Source organism: Leiobunum rupestre, chromosome 7 (genome assembly GCF_980474605.1).
Source record: "Leiobunum rupestre chromosome 7, qqLeiRupe1.1.hap1, whole genome shotgun sequence".
Lineage (NCBI taxonomy): Eukaryota > Metazoa > Arthropoda > Arachnida > Opiliones > Sclerosomatidae > Leiobunum > Leiobunum rupestre.
This window is the reverse complement of record NC_143390.1, coordinates 53,065,049-53,088,503: the sequence shown is the minus strand read 5'-3', so window position 1 is coordinate 53,088,503 and position 23,455 is coordinate 53,065,049. Positions and strand designations below refer to the sequence as shown.

At 37.3% G+C, this 23,455-nt stretch overlaps 1 protein-coding gene and 1 non-coding gene across 3 annotated transcripts; one reads left to right on the top strand and one right to left on the bottom strand.

Moving 5' to 3' along the window:
- Positions 1–1,421: 1,421 nt before the first annotated feature.
- LOC149937262 (uncharacterized) lies at positions 1,422–12,407 on the top strand. 2 transcript variants are annotated; one of them, XM_090153260.1, is made up of 9 exons: positions 1,422–1,565; positions 1,675–1,760; positions 2,943–3,020; positions 3,796–3,843; positions 6,236–6,331; positions 6,702–7,269; positions 8,943–8,997; positions 11,910–12,000; positions 12,056–12,407. In XM_090153260.1, exons 2-9 carry the CDS (start codon positions 1,757–1,759, stop codon positions 12,229–12,231), a joined length of 1,116 nt encoding a protein of 371 aa, XP_090009386.1. In that variant the 5' UTR covers positions 1,422–1,565; positions 1,675–1,756; the 3' UTR covers positions 12,232–12,407. The 2 variants fall into 2 exon arrangements, with proteins under 2 accessions (XP_090009386.1, XP_090009387.1); XM_090153261.1 differs by lacking the exon at positions 6,236–6,331.
- A 6,488-nt stretch (positions 12,408–18,895) lies between these two features.
- Positions 18,896–18,969, bottom strand: TRNAT-AGU (transfer RNA threonine (anticodon AGU)). Its single transcript has one exon. It is a non-coding gene; the product is annotated as a tRNA-Thr (tRNA).
- Positions 18,970–23,455: the final 4,486 nt, after the last annotated feature.

The following is a 23,455-nucleotide window of genomic DNA, read 5'->3' as shown; positions in this document are numbered from 1 at the left end:
AACCCAAACCCACGCCAAATTCACCGGTTAACGCTCAACTTTATACTGCGAACACGGTTTTTGGACTTTGACCTGCGAACACAGACACAGACACACACACACACACACACCCACAGACAGACAGACACAGTGATTGTAATACCCCTCCTAGGAGAGGTAAAAATCGTGTAACTGAAAATTTCTCCATTAAGAATTCAATTCACTCGAGAGTCGAGAGCCAGTGGCGTAGCCAGGATTTTGTTTCGGGGGGGGGAGGGCACACCATTGAGAAAAAGTAAAAAAATAAAAATATTTGTACGTATGACCATACGTTTCGGGGGGGCATGTGCCCCCTGTGCCCCCCCCCCCTGGCTACGCCACTGTCCAGAGCTATGGTTTTTGTGATGGACTAGCAGCTGCTAGTGACGTTAGCCGCGAAAATAGTGGCGCCTGACCTTCAGCCATGGTTTGAAAAAATGGAGGTACGAACAACGGCGACCTTTTCTTCCCAGTTTGGTCCAAAAACTTCAATCAAAACTAGTACAAACAACTGTAAAATATAATGTATTGTTGAAACGAGATTATATTTGTGTCTGTCCCGAAATTAAGAAGAACTCCCAAAGAAAAAGCGGAAATGGATAAACTTCAGTTAAATTTAAGCCTTGGATCCTTGGTTATAATAAAGGTACAACACAATTGTTAGTTTCAACTTTCATTCAAAGATGTATTTCTTAAAATAATTATATTTTACTATCTACTATCATTTAAATTACTCTAGTTATTAATTGCAACCGCTCTCTTTAAACTATTAACATGTTTATAGGAGTTGTTAACGCCACAAAAGTTAAAAAACGTTGATAAGTACAAGAAATCTTCACTTATGCACATTTGTTATCTTTACTTTGGGTTGATGCCTCGAGGCAGTACCCCCAAATTGGTTAAGAGATATTTTGTCATAATTACTTAAATAATTAAGGCAGAGTTGAAGATTTGTTCAAATACTCATTGTGTAACTCTAAAAGTACAGAAATTGTCTTTAAATGTGTTAAGTTTAATTTGCTCCTCTATAACTTGAATCATTTTGTTTATATCCTTAATATCACAATTAATGTAAAAGCAAGGCCAAGTCTCCCCATAGTAGACAACATCAGATATTATAGCAGACGATTGAGACCGCTTTACCGCGTATGAATACTACAAGCCATAAATCGCTGTAACTCTACGCGTCCCCATCTGGTGGTAGACTGGTAGTTATACTTGTATCTTGTCATTCAGACCTAGTACCGTCGTGTTATCGGCAGCATCCACATTAGTTTTTTGCTACATGTAAGTTGATTTTCCATTCTGTAAGACGTCGTCTGCTATTTGAAACGGATTTAACTTTTCAAATGTCACGCAAATTTTGGTGCAAAATTTCATCCCTAACATTCTAGTTACAATTATTACACATTCACTCTACCTTTATAAATTATATTCTTGAGTATCACGTTACTCATTATTAATCCCCCCAACATTAGGATTCTTGATTTGTTGAATTGTAACTACTCCGCGAAGATATATAGGATATCCGGCTTTAACTCTTCTTGGCAAGTACATATTATCAAGAATATAATCAGACTAGAAATTATAAAAAATATATATATTTTTCTTAAATAACTAAGTTCCATTTTAATAATTATACCTTTCAATTATTAGGGATCAGTGTGAGGAGCAAATTAATGGTTATTCACAAGCTCAGTTAAATATATTTGAAGACGCAAACACCGCTGTTCTTTTAATGGGTAAGACTGAACATGAATTCTCAATCATTGTAACAGTGGTTTTGGGAATAATACAATTGTAAACTAGCCAAGCCATAGCAGTCTTAATAGTAACCTTGGCCAAAGAATGAAGTGAAAAATATAATATCCGTTTCCATTTGGCTGCTCTCGAGCGCTTTAAATCGCTCTAATCAACATTTTGTTCCATTTGCTTGCTCGGATCTGCTCCTAAAAAGTTTCGCGTGTTCCATTTCCTATTTTCGGGTGCTCCGAGATCGCCCAAAACCAATGAAGGTGAAAGGGATAAGGGTTTCTGAAATGAAACAGTAGATGCTTGACCAAAGAACAATAGTTGGCAAAATAAATAAGCGAGTTTCAATAAAATTACTTATTTGGATGGTATTTGTCACAACAAATCGAAGCCTAAGATGATGTCAAAGTACCATCATCGTCTGTTTTTTTCTTCTAACTGCGCATGTGTCAGATATTATTGAAATTCGCTTTGGGGTAGAAAAAATGATAGCAATCCGTGTCAGAATGGCTGCCACCCTCACCGCTTCACGACTTCAATTATAGTCACTGAGGTCATTTTTATCGTTTTTCACTTCTATGATGATCCATTTTCCGAATTCAAAGTTATAGCTAAATTTATAGTTAAACGAGCATTTCGCCAAGCTTTAGCTTCGGAAATAATACGGTCAGCTTACTTAGATGGCGGCACGTGCTCCAGGAGGATGTAGTTGTTTATCTCCGTGATTTTACCATGCTATTTTACGTAACGAAAGTTTAAATTTGAGTTGTGAAAAACATTTTTGGTTACCATGGCAAAACAAATAGCCATTGAAACTTTTCCCTATAGGAGCTTTCAAGGTACATGAAGGTCTACTTAACTCCGGAGTTTTAATAAAATTGGGGAGAAACACCTCGGGAGTCTTCAAATATTATGAACGAGGACTAAATCTGCTTAATTTTCGTTGAGATTGATAAACTGCTTAGCAGTCGAATATCCAGAAGATTATGACCTTGGTTTTTACGTGGGTTTATTTGCAACGGTGCAAATTCAAGTCATTGTCTCTCGGGTTTTACTCGTTCATGGTATTTTGACCGAGGCTTAACGTAAAATAATAATCGTAAATTATAATTAACTTACACAGTGGTTTGACATATTAAAATCAATTGTCGTATTTATTATTTCTTCAAAAGATCTAAGAAAAGATGAATTTGGTCTAAAAAGGAAAGCCGAGAAGCGGCACATTGAAGAAGTCGGACCTTCTGACGATGGTAACTAACACGATGATATCCTAGAAACGTATTAACATAAGTAACATCACGACGTAAGTATGACACTTCCTATCCCCCTAAACATAATTGTCTTTAATGATAGTTTCTCCAACTGTCCGATAGTAGTTAGTAGCGCGGCCAACTTTGACACTCGCGCAAAATTCCATGAACAAGGATTTTCCCGCTATAAACCATGCTATAAACTATCGGCGTTCAGCGCCACGCTCGTTTTTATATTGGCTTCAATGCAAAAACTATTCTAAAAATAATTTTCCGCCAGGGGTGCTCAACGCTGAGAGATACTTTTGTTCGTAGGTTAACATTGAAACTTCAACGAATGGGTTGGCCGCTATTGCGCGAGTGTCAAAGTTGGCCGTGTTAGTAGTCTTTGGAACTGCCAGGTAACGTTGAAAAGTAGCCGCCGCCATTTTCTGATCAACCGAGGCTTAATGAAAATTGAAACGCTTCTAAATGTAATAATTAAGCTTACTCGAGCAAAATATGATAATTGAATCGCAATATAAAATAGGTCATTATTATAACACTCACCTCGTTAGTGAAGGTAGTTATTTTGGTATTTGAGATCTTAATGCGTTTTCGCTGGTATTCATCGGCATCACAAATTCAAACTAACCTGGCAGCTACCGATGAGAGCCAGATGTAACCAGTTTCCTTCTCCAAAACTTCTGATTACGCAATCGACAGAGCGTCATTTCAGTGTCATATTTATGTAACTTACGGTATTAGAAATTAATTTGCAATCGTGTTTCCTTAGAGCGGCCGCCCAAACGGCTTAGGCCCGAGAAGAAGCCCATCAATGTCGGTACGGAATAGTTCTTTTTCTAAAGTAACAGGACCTTCTTGGTTTAATATGGCTCTTACGTCACAGTCTATTACTTTTACAAGTCTACGACGTGCGCTAGTGTCGCGTGGAATATATGTTTTTAATAACATATTTAATTATATATGTGTTGGCTCTATCGTTGCCCTCTGTATTTTTGATTGGGTCTATGTTACGAAGATGGCTATGATTGCTTAGATCGTCGGGAAGGTGCTTCCATTTATTATCGACTTTCAAAAACGTATTGTCATTTATTTGAAAGTCGAAGATTACGTAATTGAAACACGTGATTGCAGAAAAGCCAATCCAAGCTAAGTTGACTGCGCAAGTGATTACGCAAAGCCAATCAAAGGAAGGGGTACGTCGAGGCACCTACTTTTGAGGGAATACTTTGCTTACTCTATTTGTTTCAATTTCGACTAAACTCTACGTTAGTGACATCTCTCGCTCGCCAATAATACTAACCTTAAAATAGGAGCCGACACTTGCTTTAAATAAAGCTGTGTCTTGTGACGTCATGGACCAAGAATCTAAGGGGACTCACTGTTCACGATATTTCGGCACGGTAGGCGTGTCCTAAATCGGAAGGCTTGCTGAGGTACACCAGCCTCTTTGAAGCGCCTCTAGAATTCTGTCTAACTATCACCACCAGAATCTTAGTCGGGGCTTTGGCGACTGTATACTTGCGAGAAAGTTAGGTTAGGCTTAGTTCATCAAGTTTCGAAATGAAATGTGTTCCAGTTAATATGATTAAAAACCCTCAGCCATATGCGGCTTACTGGATATTTTTACTTAACCCAATGGTTAATTTCCATTACTTAAACTTTTAAAGAACCGATTTCAAATATAAAAGGTCTAAAACTTACTACATGTAAGCCTCATCATTTAACCACGGACTGTAAATTTTAGAGGACCGGTATTCCAGAGGTATTTTACGCCCCGTTCACCGATCAGGCTGACGGGAGTCGCTCAAGGTCATAAAAAAAACTAAAGCGCGTGTCTTTCGGTCGGCCAGATTTCCAGAAAACATGCGGGGGGGGGGGGGGGTTCTATCTCTATGCGTGGTACAAATGACCTTGACGGACTCTCTCTCTCTAGTTCGAAGTGATACATGCTCGGGGAAAATAAAATTCTACAGGGGAAGGCTACGCTTTACTCGTCCTCTAAAATTTACAGTCCATGATTTAACCGACAACAAACGCTACTTTTTTCAAAATTGAACGTGAACGCTCCAGCTTCTCGTCAAAATCGACTTCAGTGACGTAACGTTTGTCCACATTGAACAAACATTATCCAGTATTAACGCGTGCTTTTAAAGCCCGAACAGTGACTCTTCTTAGATTCTTGGTCCATGGTGACGTAAGAGCAACATTATATTTTTTATTTTACTTTTTATTCATTTTATTTTATTCAAACAACTATTATATTTATACATTCTTTTTATATGATATATTTATTAGCAGAGAAGTAGTATTCATAAATATTTAGATATCGAGGCTATTGATTTTACTTGACTTTTTATTGATGTTTTTGCTATTTTATCCTTTTTCGTGACAAATTAATTAATAATTACCGTGCAACTTTAATGAAAACTAAAATTTAAATTAATTAATGAAATTTAATTATTTAATTTAAAAATAATTGCTAGTACTTATTAACTTTAATTGGGATTAATTTACATTTATTTACATTACCGTTGCGTACAAATTATCAATAAATTCGTCATATGATCGAATAAAAAAATTGAATTAATAAAATGCCATTTAAGTAAAAAAACCGATTCGACTTTTAATAATTTAAATTATCAAACCAATTCACGACTTTTAATAATTTAAATTATCAAACCAATTCACGACTTTTAATAATTTAAATTATCAAACCAATTCACGACTTTTAATAATTTAAATTATCAAACCAATTCACGACTTTTAATAATTTAAATTATCAAACCAATTCACGACTTTTAATAATTTAAATTATCAAACCAATTCACGACTTTTAATAATTTAAATTATCAAACCAATTCACGACTTTTAATAATTTAAATTATCAAACCAATTCACGACTTTTAATAATTTAAATTATCAAACCAATTCACGACTTTTAATAATTTAAATTATCGAACCAATTCACGACTTTTAATAATTTAAATTATCAAACCAATTCACGACTTTTAATAATTTAAATTATCAAACCAATTCACGACTTTAAATAAAAATTATGTGATTCCGTAACCCCGTGAATCGGTGTTTCCTTCCGCGGTGTAAAATGTAATTTATATCGTAAAAGTGATCTTATTCTCTTAGACATTTTGGCTATAACATACTTCTTTTATAATCTTTATTCCACTGCTTCCTCGTATTTCTATGAGTAGATATATCTTCCGTGATCGGTTTGCCGAAAGTCCAAGATGCGAAAAATAGACGATCTCGCAAAAGGAAACTGAATATCTCCGCGTCATCCAGTGGAGGTAAAATTCGCGATATTTTAGAGAAAGTCTTTGATTTTTCTTAAAAAGAAGTCTTAAAAAACCTATATAGTTGATCTTTATCTCATTGAAAAAAGTAAATGAATAATATTAAAAAAGAAGATGATGCCTATCGGCAAATGTTACGTTTGGTGGCGAGACGTTTATCGTAGAAAGAGTTCGTCCTTAAAGGTAATATAACCTTCCCTGCTAAGGTTATACTCCCGATAAGTGGTATGAAACAGCCATTTATGCGCTTGAAATTTTTAGTCACTCGCTGTCACGTATACATCCGGCTTTGGGTAGATCTAATTTGTCTTAAGAAACGTATCTATAAATGTGTATCTGCTTTATCTGTCCACTACTCCTACAGAACTATCGGTCACCACTCCTACAGAACTATCGGTCACCACTCCTACAGAACTATCGGTCACCACTCCTACAGATCTATCGGTCACCACTCCTACAGATCTATCGGTCACCCCTCCTACAGATCTATCGGTCACCCCTCCTACAGATCTATCGGTCACCACTCCTACAGAACTATCGGTCACCACTCCTACAGAACTATCGGTCACCCATCCTACAGATCTATCGGTCACCACTCCTATAGAACTATCGGTCACCACTCCTACAGAACTATCGGTCACCACTCTAACAGATCTATCGGTCACCACTCCTACAGAACTATCGGTCACCACTCTAACAGATCTATCGGTCACCACTCCTACAGAACTATCGGTCACCACTCCTACAGATCTATCAGTAACAACTTCTACAGATATATCAGGCACAGCTCCTAATGATAAAGTTAATGAAACAGCAACAAAGTCTACAGAAATAAACCATATTAAGGTTTACACGGACGCGTCAGTTCGTGACGATTCTGGGGGAAACAAGAAAGCCGGCATAGGAGTGTTCTTCGACTACGACCACCCTTTGTAAGCTGACTTATAATCTCAATCCACTCTCTGGCGAATGAGCAACTCTTTCTCGAGTTCAGTGGTTCGGAACTTATTTTCACACCATTTATAAAATGCAAATCCTCTATTTCTATGAATAGTGTAGCGCGAGCCAAGCTAGCTCTTTTTTCTCTCAGTTACGTCCGTGAATGGGTGTAATAAAATTTTTGTGATTCCTAGCGATGTAGCGAAAATAATACTGACTGTAGAGAAATTCTAAAAGCACCAAAGGATTCCGGAAATTTGAGACATTAGATATAGCAAGCTTAATTTTAACGACTGAATCCTTAAATGAAAAATTACTGATAATGACGCCAGTAAACCTTTCTCGTGATAGTCGGGAATAATAATAATCAGCTAGGCTAATACCCAAAGCACCACCTTAGGCCTAAGCCATCAAGCGACTTTTAAGGTGAGGCACGATAACGAGGTCGTACACTGTAGCAGCGGCAGCTAGAGAGGGAGAGATCTAAATCCGTCTGCTAGAGGTGTGCAAATACCATTTTTTGAGGATTGAATCGAATATCAATTACTTTTTGAGGCACGTCAAATACCAAATCGAATATTTAAAACGTCAAATAATTTGGTTAAATATTTCCAAATCCAAGACAGTTAACTGATCAAATACCAAATAGTATTTCGAATATCAAATTATTCAACGTATTTGGTTTTCAAATAATAGTAATGGAAATCACGGGACGTTTAATTTGCAAATAGCAAAATAAGAAAATAATTTCATATGGGCCTTTGCCAAAAAATGTGGCCTTCTTAATACTAAAATGTACTATATTATTGTAGGTTACCTACAATAGTTTAGTACATTTAAGTATCTTTTGTAAAAATTAAATTCAATAATTTGATAAATTCTTGACTTACCATTTAAATGAATACACAAAATGCACTTTTTTAACCACAAAGTTACTGAAACCTTTCTTCCAGTTTGGTTTTAGACTTGGTTTTAGTTTTACTTTGTTATTCTATAAATTTCCAAAACAGAAAACTGTGCACGCCAATAATCTAGCCAATAGGCGCTAGAATAAACAATTAAACAGCTTCTGCCTTTCGCTAAAAAGTTTAAATACACAGAGCTCTTTATATGATCCTGGCTGCTGTGGGCTAAAGAGTTGTCAGAAATAAGGATTAGTTCGAAATTTTAATTGCTTTCTCCTTTGATGCCCTTGAAACTCAACAAATTAGAAAAAGACCCGCGGTTATTCGACCAGTTGCAAACTATTTGAAAATACCAAATACTTTTCCCTCCCTTTTCGAATATTCGACTATTTGACCAGAATAAACGAATATTGGCGAACTATTCGAAGCACCATTCGATTCAATGAATCGAATATTTGATTTGGTATTCGATTGAATTATTTGGTCTCACCAAATAATTTGCACACCCCTACCGTTCGCCTGTTATTCTTTCGAAATGACCGGGACAGACGGCTACACTATTCATAACACGAAAATTCATTTTCGTTCTTGGTCGATTATTGATTAAATGATTTGAGAAAGTTCAAATTTGATGTAAATTGTAAGATCAATTACATGACCTTGAAGTATTGAACATTTAGTAAGTGTGCTCAGCCTACATGTATGCGCATATTGCACAAAAAATGTTCTTTTGAGGTTTGTACAGTAAAAATATCGTTTAGAAATTTGAGTGAACGTCTGGAAGGAGTTACGGACAATAATCTCGCGGAATTACACGTAAGTTAAAATTTTATTTTAGTCTTACACCAACGGCTCACTCAATGTTGAAACCACGTTTCCAAATGACAACGCGTTTTGCTATTTTGAGGTCCACTATGAGTGTACCGTCCCTATTAGCTGGTCTAAGTTTCTACGCTCTATAATAAATATGCAGATTATTGACAGCTCTAATTACGCTACACGCTGAATAGAACTTAAAATTACAATTTTTTAAATTCGAAAAAACAAAATTAAATAATCATAGAATATATATTTAAACTCGTTCAATCAGTTCAGAAACAATTAAGGGAAAGAACGGTGGAAATTCGATACAATGGTTTCCCATAGTTACAACCAGGACACTATACAGGGTGTTTTTGTTTGTTGGGATACGTGATTTTTTACGAAAACTACTCAAGGTTTTTATGGTTAGGTAAATACACTGGGGGTCATTGATTGGTGAAATTTCATCGTTTTAGAAAAATTATTTTATCAGCACTGGGTGCTAGATCAATTTTGTCCATTGAAAATTGTTAGAACATCATCTGAAACCTACGAATACCTTTATTTCGATGGAAAAAGACCTATTTTTCACTGAAAAACGCTATTTAAAAATTGACAAGCTTGGCAAGCCAAAATACACTTGTTTAATCCAGGAAAGAGATAGCAAGTTCGTTCTGTAAAAAACACAAATAGCTCTGACCGTTGAGGTTTTGAGGCAAGAACAGTGAACCAATCAAACGATTTTCTTTAAGGGGCTGGAAAGTGGGGTTTTGAAAAAAGTCACCCGTGAACCGTGATGTCATTAACGAATTTTTGCGCGTAGAACTACTTTTTATCAAGTTCGCGAAGACGTAAACAGGCACCGCTGTGTTGGGATTTTTGTATGGCGAAATCCAGGTTATCCAGCGTGGTCTTGGTTAGTGTTAGCTGAGCTCGTAGGAAGTTTTAAAATTTCATTAATCTTTATTGAAATTTAGTTTAAAGATGGATAATATCGAAAACTTACGCTGTGAATGTAAATTATTATTATTTTCGAGTTTCATCAATTTTGTAAAAAAACCAGAGATTAATCGAAGCCGATTTCTAAGGGCCTTGGTTTCACTGGAGCATTTTGATAAACCTTGGTACTCAACCACAGTTCTTTTGCCTTTTCCCACTTACCAAATTCACCAACAAGAGATATTTTCGTATCATCACGTTTCCGTTTTTTATTTGAATTAAACTCGTTCATTATAATTAAATAAATATTAAAATACTAGAACCAAATCCATGAAGGCTCGAATATCTTAGTTCGCGTATGAATACCTCTCAATAGTCTCTCTCTCTCTCGGGTCGCTCCGCACTATTTTCAAAGCATCTCCGTCAGAGCCAAATTCCTCAAGCGGGGAAAAATAAAATAAAGCAGAGTCCGGATTTTTTTGGAGATACCACGTCACTAGACGATTTCAAAACCCCACTTTCCAGCCCCTTTAAAGTCCAACTCAACAATTTAAGCGCAGGAACTGAAATTGGTAATGGGGTTAGAATCCCCAGTGAGGGTGTTCGTCCTGCCATAGATGATTATTTTGATGGTTGAAAAGTCCATCTCTAGAAAAAGAGCATTGGTGGGTGTAGAGAACATTGCGCGTAAATTAAGGATCATCAATTCGTCATTCGCCGCATTGAGCAGTCAGTTGCGGAAGACGTAACGTCTTTGAAAATCCCCATCAATCCGTCCTTGGTGAAGCGTAGCTCTGTAAGGATGTTATCTATATGCGTAAAATTTTCCAAACACGGTTTTTACAGCAACTTCTTCGAGGGTATGCGACAAAATATGCAAGAACAGGGGCTCACTTGAAAAATCCCACACTCCTCTTGGATTTCGACCACCTTCTACGAAGTACAGGGCAACAATTTCCGCTCTGGAAAAGTGAACCATAATTCCAAAGATTGACAATTTCGATGATATTTAACAAAAAGTAACTTCCATTTAAATTCCAAAAATGTACGTGAATTATGACTAATTAGAGGTTTCAAAATCCTTTTCCAAGTTTTTTAAAAGCTAAAGCAAGAAAAATAATGATTGAAATTTAGATAAGCTATGGTTTCGCAATGAAGTCAATTGCCCAAGTCGCGCGTTTCAGTGAAAACTAGGTCTTTTTCCATGAATCAAAGGTATTCGTAGTTTTAAGATGATGCTCTATAAACTCTCAATTGATAAAATGGATCTAGCCCCTAGTGGTGAAAAAATAATTTTTGTTTGTTTCTGAAAACGATGAAATTTCACTAATCAAGGTCCCTCGGTGTATTAACTTAACCGTAAAAATTTTAAATTTCTGCCATAAGTAGTTTTGAACCAAAAAAAACACCCTTTTTATGTATACACTAAGAATGTCTAAAGGCCTTTTTCACACGAGCCAACGTTTTTACCCAACTAATTGGTTCGTGTGAATAAAAGTTCGATGAGTGGATCCAACAAAAAAGTATGCGAGAAAATAATGGATCACTGATCCATTTTTACTGACTCAGCATTTTGATTTGAAAAGTTGGCTCGTGTAAAAAGGTCTTAAGAAAGACTATGGTGGCCCTGATGCTTCTCATAGAACCGGGCGGGGCTTACAGCGGAGATTTCGCTCGCGACGTGCTAAGCTAGTCTCGACTCCTAGTCGGCCTTAAGCCTTGTCTCCAATAGAAGTTCACTTACCTCGTTCTCGTTTGCTACATTTTACCATCTTAATAATTGATTTTACCTGGAACTAGACAAGTTTCGTAAGGAATGTTTTCATAAATTCATTTCCCGCTACTAATTATCTTTGTACTGGCAAGCATTTAATTATTTTCCCAAATTATCCTTTTAAGTTACTATCACAACTGCATTCCGAATGAACAATTTTTAAATACATAAAACTGAGGGGTATTGTTAATTTTAATCAATTGAAAATCTGTAGGCTGCTATTAGAGCAATAGAAGTAATCAAGACATTGCCGTCCGTCCCTGAGTCGGTTAACCTTTGTTCGGACTCCCAATTCGTCATTGACGGTAAGCCTTTCATTTTGAAGTTCCGTAAAGATAGGTGAACGTGTTTTGTTGTCAGGGATGAACAACTGGTTGAGCGGGACCAACAGTCCGGTTAAAGGAAAGGCATTGTTTGATCGTCTCGGGTCTTTGATCAAAGGCCTAAATGTTACTTGGACGTGGGTCAAGGGTCACTCAAACGTACCGGGAAACTTGGAGGCCGACCGCTTAGCCGCTGCAGCTTCCCGTTTATAAAACCGCGACCAACTAAATGTATTCGCTACTTTAAGAGGGCTTACAAAATATCAAGTTTTATTTAAAAATTTATTTCGTTTACAAAAAAAATTACAACAAGCTGTATTTTAAACTTCTAACAATAACGTTTTAAAAGTGTTTGTAAAAATTTTCAACCGACGCACATTTAACAAAACACGATTGCAATTTCAGCAAGATAATTTTTCGTTCAAGTAAATTCTGCAATATAAAACCTAAAAAAGATTTAGATATCAAAATTTTGTAACTAACGAAATTTTATAGAAATAAATTTTATTTTTTTATTTAAGTATAGTAGTTTTCTATTAAAGTTTATTTGGCCAAAATAAGCAGCTCGCAAATAACTCGCAGCGCAATATTCAATCGCGGTGTGCATGCGAAGTATATGTATTCTAGAAATCAATTCGAAAATAGTACACATGTAATTAAGTTCCAAAACTAAAAGGAAGGCAAGTGAAGTTCATCTCTAGATATTCTTAATTATCTGATTAAGACGGCACCCTTGAAAGCGCTTTCAAAACCAGTACTTTATAACACGATCCGAGCGTAAAAAATGCACCTTTCAGAGTTGTTTCGCCATTTGATGGGCCCCCAAATAAAAGCTGTATCCATTTTGAGCATATGTCCGCTACCGGAGACCGGAGATAAATAAGATAGAGTTCCCGTTGTTAGGTCACATGAAAGCAAAAGCCCGTTACTAAATATCAGCAATTCAAAGGCCCGCTATAAGGCCACAATATATTATGGATCCGTAAAGAAACTAAATGATAATTAGGGCCCATAAAAAAAACAGATCATATCTAGGTCCTCAAAGAACGAGCGTAAAGCTGAATATTAAGACTTCAATTCAAACTAGTGTACTGTGGCACCGTGGCGTTGTTGTTTAAAGCGCCTGTGTAGTAAACAGTAAATCCTGAATTTTTATCTCGGCGGTGCCTTCGGGTAAATGTGTTCTATTACCTTCGCTTGACCTTTTTTACAAAATCTGCGATTCAAGCGAATTGGCTGTGGCGCCGTGGCTTAGTTGGTTAAAACGCCTGTCTAGTAAACAGGAGATTCTGAGATCAAGCGTCGACGATACCTTCGGTTTTATATTTTCCATTATCTTCGTCTAACATTTCTCAAATCTTTGATTCAAACAAATGAAATGTGGCGCCGTGGGTAAGCTCGTTAAAGCTCCTCTCTATTAAACTGGAGATCCTGAAATCGAATATCGTCGGTGCCCGCGGGTTTCTATTTCCTATAATCTTCGTCTGAAATTTACCAAAATCTGTGATTCAACCGAATGAAAATGTCAGACGAAGATTATAAAAAACATACATCCAAATGCACTCGAACTCAGGATATCCTGTTAGCTGATCAGGCGATTTAACCAAGTAAGCCACGGCGCCACTGTCAATGCGGTATAATCACAGATACTCGAAATTGTCAGGCGAAGATTAAAGAAAAAAAACACTGAAAACACCGTCGAGATTAGAACTCGAGGTCGCCTGTTAACTGAACAGGTGGTTCAACCAACGGCGCCACAATTGGTTTAGCGAAATCACAGATATTGAAAATTATCAAGTAAAGGTTATAAAAAACATAAACCTGAAGGCACCGTCGAGATTTGAACACAGGATCTCATGTTTACTATACAGGCGCTTAAACCAACTAAACAACGTCGCCACATTTCACTCGGTTGAATTGCAGATTTTGGAAAATTTAAGACGAAGATTATAGGAAATACAATACGGGAGGCATCGCCGAGATTAGAATTCAAGATCACCTGTTCATTAAACAGGCGGCTTAACCAACTAGATCACGTCACCACTGTTGTCTCGGCTAAATCACATATATTGGAAATTATCAGGTGAAGATTATAGAAAACATATACCCGAAGGCACCGCCGAGATTCGAATTCAGGATCTTCTTTTTATTTAACACGCGCTTCAACTAACTAACTCACGGTTGAATCAGAGATTTTGGAAAATGTCATACGAAGATTATAGAAAATATAGGTAAACAAAAGGCACCGTCGAACTTCGAACTTAGTATATCCTTTTTATTAGACAGGTGCTATAACAAACTAAGCCACGGTACCACTGTTTATGCTGTTGAATCGCAGATTTTGGTAAGTAGTACGAAGAAGGGATTCACCTCGTACTGAGAGATCTGTCCCATTTTAGAGACAGGGTATGCACGGCTGAGGACATTCTGAAGATGGTGTTGAAAGTTCTGAAGACGCTGGACATTTCCCTCGGAAAACCACTGTCTGTACATTTTTTGAACCGTCTACTGCTCCGATTGTATCTTGATGGAGAGTACCTTTTTTCCATGTTTAGTTGGAACATCCTGTTATTGACGATCTTTGACCACACTTTGAGTAGGTGCCTGCCTTCCCACTTGGCCGCTGCCACCCTGATCCTGGAGAAAAACATTTTGTCCGCGAAGGCGATTTGCAGATCTACCGTGGGGATACTCCTGAAATACGAAGAAGAGTTTGTACTAATGAGTTTTTGTGAATTACTTAAATGAATATTGGGAATTGCAACCGCACCATACATCTGGCTTTGGAAGGAAGTTCTTTTTTTATGTTAGTGGTAACACGTATTTCTCAAATTCGCTGTGTCCTCCTTAGGAGCAGCTCTAAACACGGTACACGAAAGAATGCGTTGGATTAGTTTGTACAACAGTGTTTTCGGAGTTCAAACCTCTAAGAAGGTTTGCTGTCGGGAGACTACCAAACTCCGAAAAGGTCGTTCAAATTTCGATTGAACCAATTCAACTTCGCACCACGGATTCGCTCCTGAATTCTAGTAAAATGACCGGTGCAAAGCAAGATTATTCGTGGTTCTCTTGGGATCTTACTCACTTGCCCATTGTGTGCACTTTTGGTTCACTGATTATCTTCTAATGGAATGTGGAGGGTTTCTGTTACAATTTAACATTAACACTATTTCCGCCGATGGCAGTTCTAATTCAACGCCAAACAACTCATTGGGCACTTCTGTTTTATCGATTCTTATTCAGATGTCCCCGCCCTACAACGGATTGTTCTGTCTTTCATTTATTCACTGGAAGTCTATTATTTTAACCATTGGGAAACCTTGTTATGAAATTAGAGACTGTCAATAAGAAAGTTAGTAAATTTTTCAAGCAAATTATGAAATTAATAATTATCTTAGAAAAGTATAAATATTAATGGTAACACCTAAGCATGCCTTAATGGCTTTAGTTATCTGCCCTTCGATAGTATTTCAAAAACAAAGTTCATGCTCGTGACTGTTGTTTAGTTAGATGCAAAGACTAAACTAGATTTTGTTGAGAGTTTATAAGTCTAGAAATAAAATTGGAAGACGTTTTTGTTTAAAACAAGTTCCTTCTTCGTAGTGGGAGGTTTGATAGCTTGTATGACTGCTATTCTGTCAGGATGAATGCGAATGCCAACCTTAGAAATGATGTGGCCAAGATAAATCACCTCAGGCTGAGCAAGTTGAAGTTTCCTGTTGCTAAACTTTATTCCGGAATCACGTGCTTTGGTTAGGACAACTTGTAGAATTGCATTGTGTTCCGCTGTATTACGTGCTGCTATCAAATGGTCATCAATAGATATAAAATGCCTTGGAATTGCCTCAAAAATGGTGTTCATGTAGCGTTGGAAGATTTCTGAAGCCGACTTGATACCATAGGGAAGAGAGAGATAACAAAATCGTCCATATATGGTAGCAAAAGTACACAACAGTGAGCTTTCTTCAATTAAACGAATCTACCAAAATGCGGCAGACACATCCAACACACTGAAAAGCACACTGCCGCTCAATTCGATGAATAGTTCTTGTGACACTGGCAGCTTAAAGTTATCTCCAATTAAAACGGCATTGAGATTGCGTGGATCGAGACAGATTCGAATAGTTCCGTCTGGCTTTGGAACAATGACCATGGCATGTACCCATTCAGTAGGCTCCGTAACTGGGCGGATTATGTTGAGGTCGATCATCCGTTTGAGCTCGAGTTTCAGCGGGTAACGATAGGCATAAGGGACACTGCGTGGAGTAACCATAACTGGTTTTGCATCTCGGCGTTATTTAAGAGCATACCGGCCTGGAAGACCCCCAATGGGACTAAAGATATCTTGCAATTCTTGAATAAGACGCTGAGGTGAGTCTTGCGGGTTTTCAAACTTCTTCATGTCCAATGAAAATACTTGATTTGGTGTTGTAGTGGTCGGGGTAATGTCCAAGCGTTGTATCAGTCCAAGGGACGCTGACGTCGTGATCATATACATGTAGATATATCACGTGGCAGGTGTGACTGTCAGAAGTAGGGCTCTCTTGCAGCTGCCTGTGGCTGTTGGTCACTCGTCCTTGATCTAGAAGATATCGCTAGGCAATATGGTGAATTCACAAGTATCTAAGAAATGCTTTGACATCCCAAGGGAATCGGTATATAAATATCTGACAAAATGTTTGTCCTTTGTACGCGAAAAAGTAGAAAATTAGGAGAATCCTGGCCTCGAAGCTATTCCCACGAACCAAACCGCCTGATAGCGATGGCCTTCTCAAAAGTTTTATTGTCACGGAGCCTTTTAGAATTTGACGATTTACTAGTCGAGGCGGGAAAAGACAAATAGCCAGTGGGGCGGACACCATCGTCACTACCAGTGGAAGTACTATCACGACCCGTTAACTTTCGGGAGTGATCATCTTGTTATTTTTCTACTTTTTATCATTTTTTCCCTCAGTATAGCCATCTAGGGACCATTCATATATTGTTTTTTGTTTCATTTCGTTTCTCTGGCCTAATCTGGCAGCCCCGTAACTTTTTTTAGTTATTTACACACCCCGATAAGATAAGGGGTCATCTATTTATCTAGTATATAAAGCCAAGTCAGCTTTGGACAAAATTGAGTTTTTTCTTTAATTTGTTTCAATCGTGTCTTCAAGTTTTTAATGATCAGGATGTGGTATATAGCATCCGGTGACGCAGTTCGACGTGAAGGTTAAAGTGCACGGTATTTGTGCGGGTATTTCGCGTCGGATTCGTGGTTTTTCGTGATAATTCTTGGTGAAGAGAATTATGTGCGGTTCGTTCCTTGGTTTAAGGACGGTTACTTGAAGAACGATAAGTACTTTTTAAACTATTGTTATTTTTCCATTCTTTTGTTATTTATTCTAAAGTGTATTTTGTATAAATTTAACTTAAAGATGCGGCCAACCATAGCCAATCTACTTAATTAATTACCAATCCAAAGTTACCCCTACTATAATCATTGTACACCCCAAGGAGCCCGTCATAGCCATTAAGTATTAATTATCTACAAATAATTACCAATGTTTATATAATTACCATAATTGAATCTGTTGTCACTATAAGTCCAATAATAAACCAAGAGTTCTATTTTTGCATAACTTCAATTGATTTCATTTACCTACTCTGTGACAATACCGACACTAAGGATCCCGAACAAATAAATTCGATACATACGGCACGGGGAAATGGTATTTAAATTTCCCTCGAGTTTAGTGCGTGGGTCAGATTCTCAAGGTTACATTTGGAACTTTTTGAATCTTCCCTCCCTTCCAATCTCCACGACTCCCCTAAAACCCCCCTGGAATTTATAGTGTCGTAATAGTACAAATTGGTCTCTTAGCCGCGCTTAACGATAAAATTGAGGAGGGTCCTTTATCAGCCATTTCATCAGGAGTACCCGCATCCCTGTCGGGTGGAATGTGAGGATAAACCACTTCCCCCTGATCCATCGGCAAGTCATGAACAACAGCGTAGCCCACTTTTTCGTTGACTTGGGCGCCCTTCTCCCATTCTGGACATTGACGGATTCCGTGACCTTGAAGGTCGCACTTTCGACAATGAAAATCGGGGCATTGGCGAGATCTGGAAAAACATTTGTTACAGACCTTGACCTGACGGTCGTGGCGGAGACGGTAATTAGTTTCAAGACCCAAGACATCACGAATACGAATAGTATAAGGCAAACTTGACACACCTTCCGGTAATGACACTTTTAGCGACCTTTGACCGTAATATTTCCCATTTTCCCGCGCCCACATCACGTCAGACTTTACCTCGCATTTCATGCTGACAAACTTATCTTTCACCGCTTCATCAGTGACAAATTCTGGTAGACCAGATAACGTCATCAAAACTTCGCTGCTCCCAACCTTCGTAACGACACATTCTACGCATCCTATCTCCATGTTCAACGCAAGTATCCGCATCTTCCAATGTTATAAATGTGACGAAAAAGCCACCCAAAGTAGCGACCGCTGACGAATAGGAATCCAAACTAAAATGCTCTTTAAAATCATCTTCAGAAGCGACGAAAACCGTACGTCGTAAAACTTCCATAATTAAAATTAGTTAAAGGGGTTTTAGACCCTGCAATGCAGGGTCAAAAATTAAAATTAATAAACAACTCAATAAACTGGGATTATAGAAAAGCAAATATATTTAAAATAAACATTAAGCCTAGGCTTAAACGCCAAAAGAGACTAGAAAAACGGAGCGGAAAAATTGGCAACCGCGCTCTAGAAAATCTCAAGCGAGACTCCTCTTGACCAACTAAGCCACGGCGCCACATTTCAAGCGGTTTAATTACAGATTTAAATAAAATTTCAAACGAAGATTATAGAAAACCTAACCCTAAAGGCACCGCCGAGATTCGAACTCAGGTTCTCCTGTTTACTAGACAGGCGCTTTAACCAACTAAGCCACGGCGCCACGATTTCAAGCGGTTTAATCACAGATTTAAAAAAAATGTAAAGCCCGACTAGTCAGGTCAGCTTTCGCGTTCATACTATACAACTCGTCAGCTTGGTGTTGGATGCCTTTTGTCGGGTAGTTTTGTTCGAACGTTAGACGCATGAGATCGTTTATATATCATTAACCAATCAGAGAAAGTAAATTTAGGTAGAAGCTGTCTGATGAGGACTGTTGGCTTTGGCTCAATATTGTGGTTGGTTAAATTTATTGTTTTGAGTGATAGTAAATATGGAGTCTGATGAAAACAAGAAAATTGCTTTATTAGGTATTGTTTTGATCGTAAATAAACAAAGGGTGAAAAAAGAACGAACAACTAGATTAATTTTGTTATAATTAAAAAGGGAAAGAAATAGTTATAAAACTTACGGTTTCTTTTACTATCAAACTTTCTCACACAAGGATCAATACGTCGAAACGTTTATTAAAAAAAACCTAAATTTAACGTCGTCCGCTCACTGCGATTTCACACGTGATCACATTAAAGTCACTTTTTCTCGGTTTCTATTGGCTGCTGTCACCTGACTAGCTAGTCTGCCTGATTTTAATCGCCTCTCTTCCCGATTCAAAGTCGGAAGCTTCCCCGACAAAAATCTTATCAGGTGAAGCATTCACGTTACCGGACTGGTCGGTCAGACAAAAATCGGGCAGCTTGTCAGCTGACCAAAGTTGGATAGTGTGAATGAGCCTTAAGCCACGGCGCCACAAATCTTGCGGTTGAACGTTGCCTACGTTATTATCAAGGCCCGTTCGGCCTATTTTTCCGCGATTATTTTTACGACATTTTAGTTCGCAAGGTTTCACCGCTTGGCGCGCTCCGAATCACTTCATTCTCGACCTTGATAGTTTAAAATGGTCTATTTCGCGGGCGATTTTTCAAGGTATTGAACCACGTGTTGCAATGCGCAGAACGTTGGTAATTTTTCCTTCGAAAGCTTTGATGCTAGCAATCGTTAAGGAAGGTAATTTGATTTTGATTTCGTTTTTTAATATGTTAATATTTTAATTTATTTATTATTTTATTCTATAACGTTCTAACTTTATGGTTTTATCTAAACCAGAAATTATGGCATAACTCTCATTTTAAAGCTTAAATATTCTACTAAAATATTACAACAAAGGCTTAATGTTAACTTATTTCAAAAAATGTCTATTGCCTAGGATATGTATTGTTCCAAATTTCAAAGCAAGTGAAAATTCAACCTATGGCGAGAAATTTAAGAAATTGAAGAAAAGTGGGGAGGATGAACCTGTAAATGTCAGCTTCCATGCGTTTCCTAAATATGAGATTTTGAGACGAAAATTGGTGTCTGTGATATTTTCAATAAGGAACAGTGATATGTATACAAATATTAACAAAAATTAGATGAAGGAGGCAGTGGCGGATTAACTACCACTCGAGCCCTTAGGCTTAGCTTTATTAGGGGCCCCTTGACCTTGGGAAACTTGCCGCGGCGGTTTTGATATTATTCGTTTAAGCATTTATGGTTGTATAGTCTGTTACAAAAGTCTTCGACAAAGGAAGTTTCTGCATTTACCTTAAATTTTCTCGAAACGTGTAAACGATAGAAAAATGAAACCACAAGCAATTTTTAATACTTTTTTATTTCCTTTCACGTGGAGTTGTCGTATTTTGCAAAGCGATAATAGTTACGGCGGAAACGCCAGATGTCGATTTTGAAAACTTTTCAAAAAATGGTGTTACGCCCCTGAAACCGGGATTTTCGGATTCAGGGTGGTTGATTCAAAATTAGAAAGTGTCACTGTCATTGCTCTACCACCAACGGTTGAGGAGCTATAGCCGGTGGCAATTTTCGATTCCATTTGGGAAAAACTGAAAGACGTCAAATATCACCTGTGGCATTCCCCCGATAATGCAGAGCGTTTCAACAACAATTAATATTTGATAGGAAAAGTTACGAGAATGGAAGCAATGAAATTAAAAAAATTGTTAAGAAAACTATAATAACTGGTGTAACAAATGGTTTCCGCCTTTTATCCCCTCAACCGATTCAGCCAAATTCGTTTTTACAACAAGTAACATAATCTCTATTAGTATGACACTTGCCATTGTTTCAATGTTATAACTTTTAGTCACTGTGTCTATCAAAATATGGTAAAAAAAGACATTCACTCGAGGAAAGGATGCAAAACCAGTAATTACAATTTTCTACACCTATTTTCAACTTCCATTGCTTCTATATAAGCTCGTCTCTTTTCCTATACAATGTTAATTGTTGTTGAAAAGCTCGTATTATCGGGGGAATGCCACATGTGATATTTGACGTCTTTCAGTTTTTCCCAAATGGAATCGAAAATTGCCACCGGCTATAGCTCCTCAACCGTTGGTGGTAGAAAAATGGCAGTGACACTTTCTAAATATGAATCAACCACCCTTAATCCGAAAATGCCGGTTTCAGGGGCGTAACTCCAATATTTGAAAAGTTGTCAAAAACGACATCTGGCGTTTCCGCCGTAACTATTATCGCTTTGCAAAACACTACAACTCCACGTGAAAGGAAATAAAAAAAGGATTAAAAATTGCTTATGGTTTCATTTTTCTATAGTTTACACGTTTCGAGAAACTTTAAGATAAATGCAAAAACTCCCTTTGTCGAAGACTTTTGTAACAGACTGTACTTTGTACGATACTAAACTTTCTTATAAAAATCTGATGATACATGATGAAGAACTGACCATTGACAAAGCACACCTTAACTGAATTCGTCTCAGAAGCAGCGAAATTATTTTTCTTGCTATTTGGGTCGCACAGACAACTCGAGTCAGAAATTAGAATTTCTAATCCAGCCTTGATTGGCACTTGCCTTAAGTTTTATGAACAGCGCACAGTTTATCACAGTCAATCAGTCATTCAATAAATCAAATATTATAATATATCAAAATTGGTCAAGAAAATAACCGCCTCATTGGTGATGGACTCGGACTCGGACCCCGATCCGTACTGTTCAGGTCCGTTATTATTTCGTGGCTACTCGCAAAGTATTATTTTAATTAATTTTACCCAATTTTGAGAACAACAGGATACACACATAAAATAAATGCTTGGTTTATACTATATAGATAAAATTATTAAGCAGAGTAGTATTATCCAAAAAATAACGTTTTCATGTATCCGGCTTTACTACAAAACGAAGATAATACAGACGATCTTAGCGGCGGTTGTTGAAATGAAATCCAACAATCAGTAAGAAGCGCTATTACAAAAATTTGTGTTTGGATAAATTTTCAATAATTTTTTTCCAACTAAAAGATTAAATATTTTTATATTTTGCGTTAACTGTGGATTATTTATTCTCGAGGGCCTTCTAGAAAAATCCTACCGGGCCCATTTATCCTCCGGGCCCGTAGGCTTAAGCCTACTCAGCCTATTGGATAATCCGCCACTGGAAGGAGGTAATCCAAAGGTGTTTAGCCAACATTTGAGTGAATCAGCATTCAGCTTGTCGTGCCAAAGTAGGAAACAGCTTCAAGCAAATGTTGTACCAACTGTGATAAATGGAAATGAAATTTCACCGTCCAAAAACCTAAAGTACCTGAAAAATCAAGTTTATCCCATCAAAGAAGAATTATACTGTCTCCTATTACAAACACCAACAAAACCTTTCAAAGTGCTAGAGACAGGCTTAGGTGGCTCTGCACTGATAAAGGAAACTCTGATACAATTGTAAACGCTTCTCAACATTTGGAATTGAATCTTAACTTCATAAGGCATACTACATCCACACCTAAAGAGAACGTCAAATTCCTTATACACCTAAGACACTTGAGCGTTGCCTACATGGTCAACCACCTAAATTAAATAAATAAATAATAAAAAGTCTGAAATGCTCGAATCTCTCCCTATTGGAAATCAAAATAGTTCCTATGAAACATTCTCTCACTCGTTACCTTCTGAAATTACGGAAAATAGTCAACAAACCAAAGAAAATAGTTCCTATGAAATTGCGACACCGCCATTACCTCCTAAATTGACTGAAAATTCTCTATCTGGTCAACCATTTAAAGAAAACTGTCAATAATGCATCAACGCAAGCCTCAGTCCCAGTTCGAACAAGAAAATCTAAAATATCAACTCGGAAACAGGGAAAATTAATTTACAAGCTTAAGAAGAAAATAGAAAATTTGTAGAAACAAGTTGGCAATTTGACAACCACTTTAAAAAAAAACAAGCAAAATTATGGAAGTAAGGAAGAAGTTCAGTTTCGTAACGTCTTAGAAGCTGGGAATGATGATAATGTAAAAGCCAAATTTTTAATTGAACAAATACTGGCATTTGGGAAAAAAGCATGCCTTATGAACAATCTACTCTGAGAAATTGTTGTTTAATTTTTAAAAAATCATATGCAGCGTACAATTTCATTAGAGAACTTGATATCTTACATTTACCGCATAAGGTAACACTGAAACGTTTCCTAGGACATTCCTC

Excerpts from the sequence above, each read along its gene's own strand:
- LOC149937262 (XM_090153260.1), top strand. Across the intron at positions 3,021-3,795 it reads AGTCGGACCTTCTGACGATG|AGCGGCCGCCCAAACGGCTT; the intron begins GTAACTAACACG and ends GTGTTTCCTTAG. Across the intron at positions 3,844-6,235 it reads GAAGAAGCCCATCAATGTCG|ATATATCTTCCGTGATCGGT; the intron begins GTACGGAATAGT and ends TTCTATGAGTAG.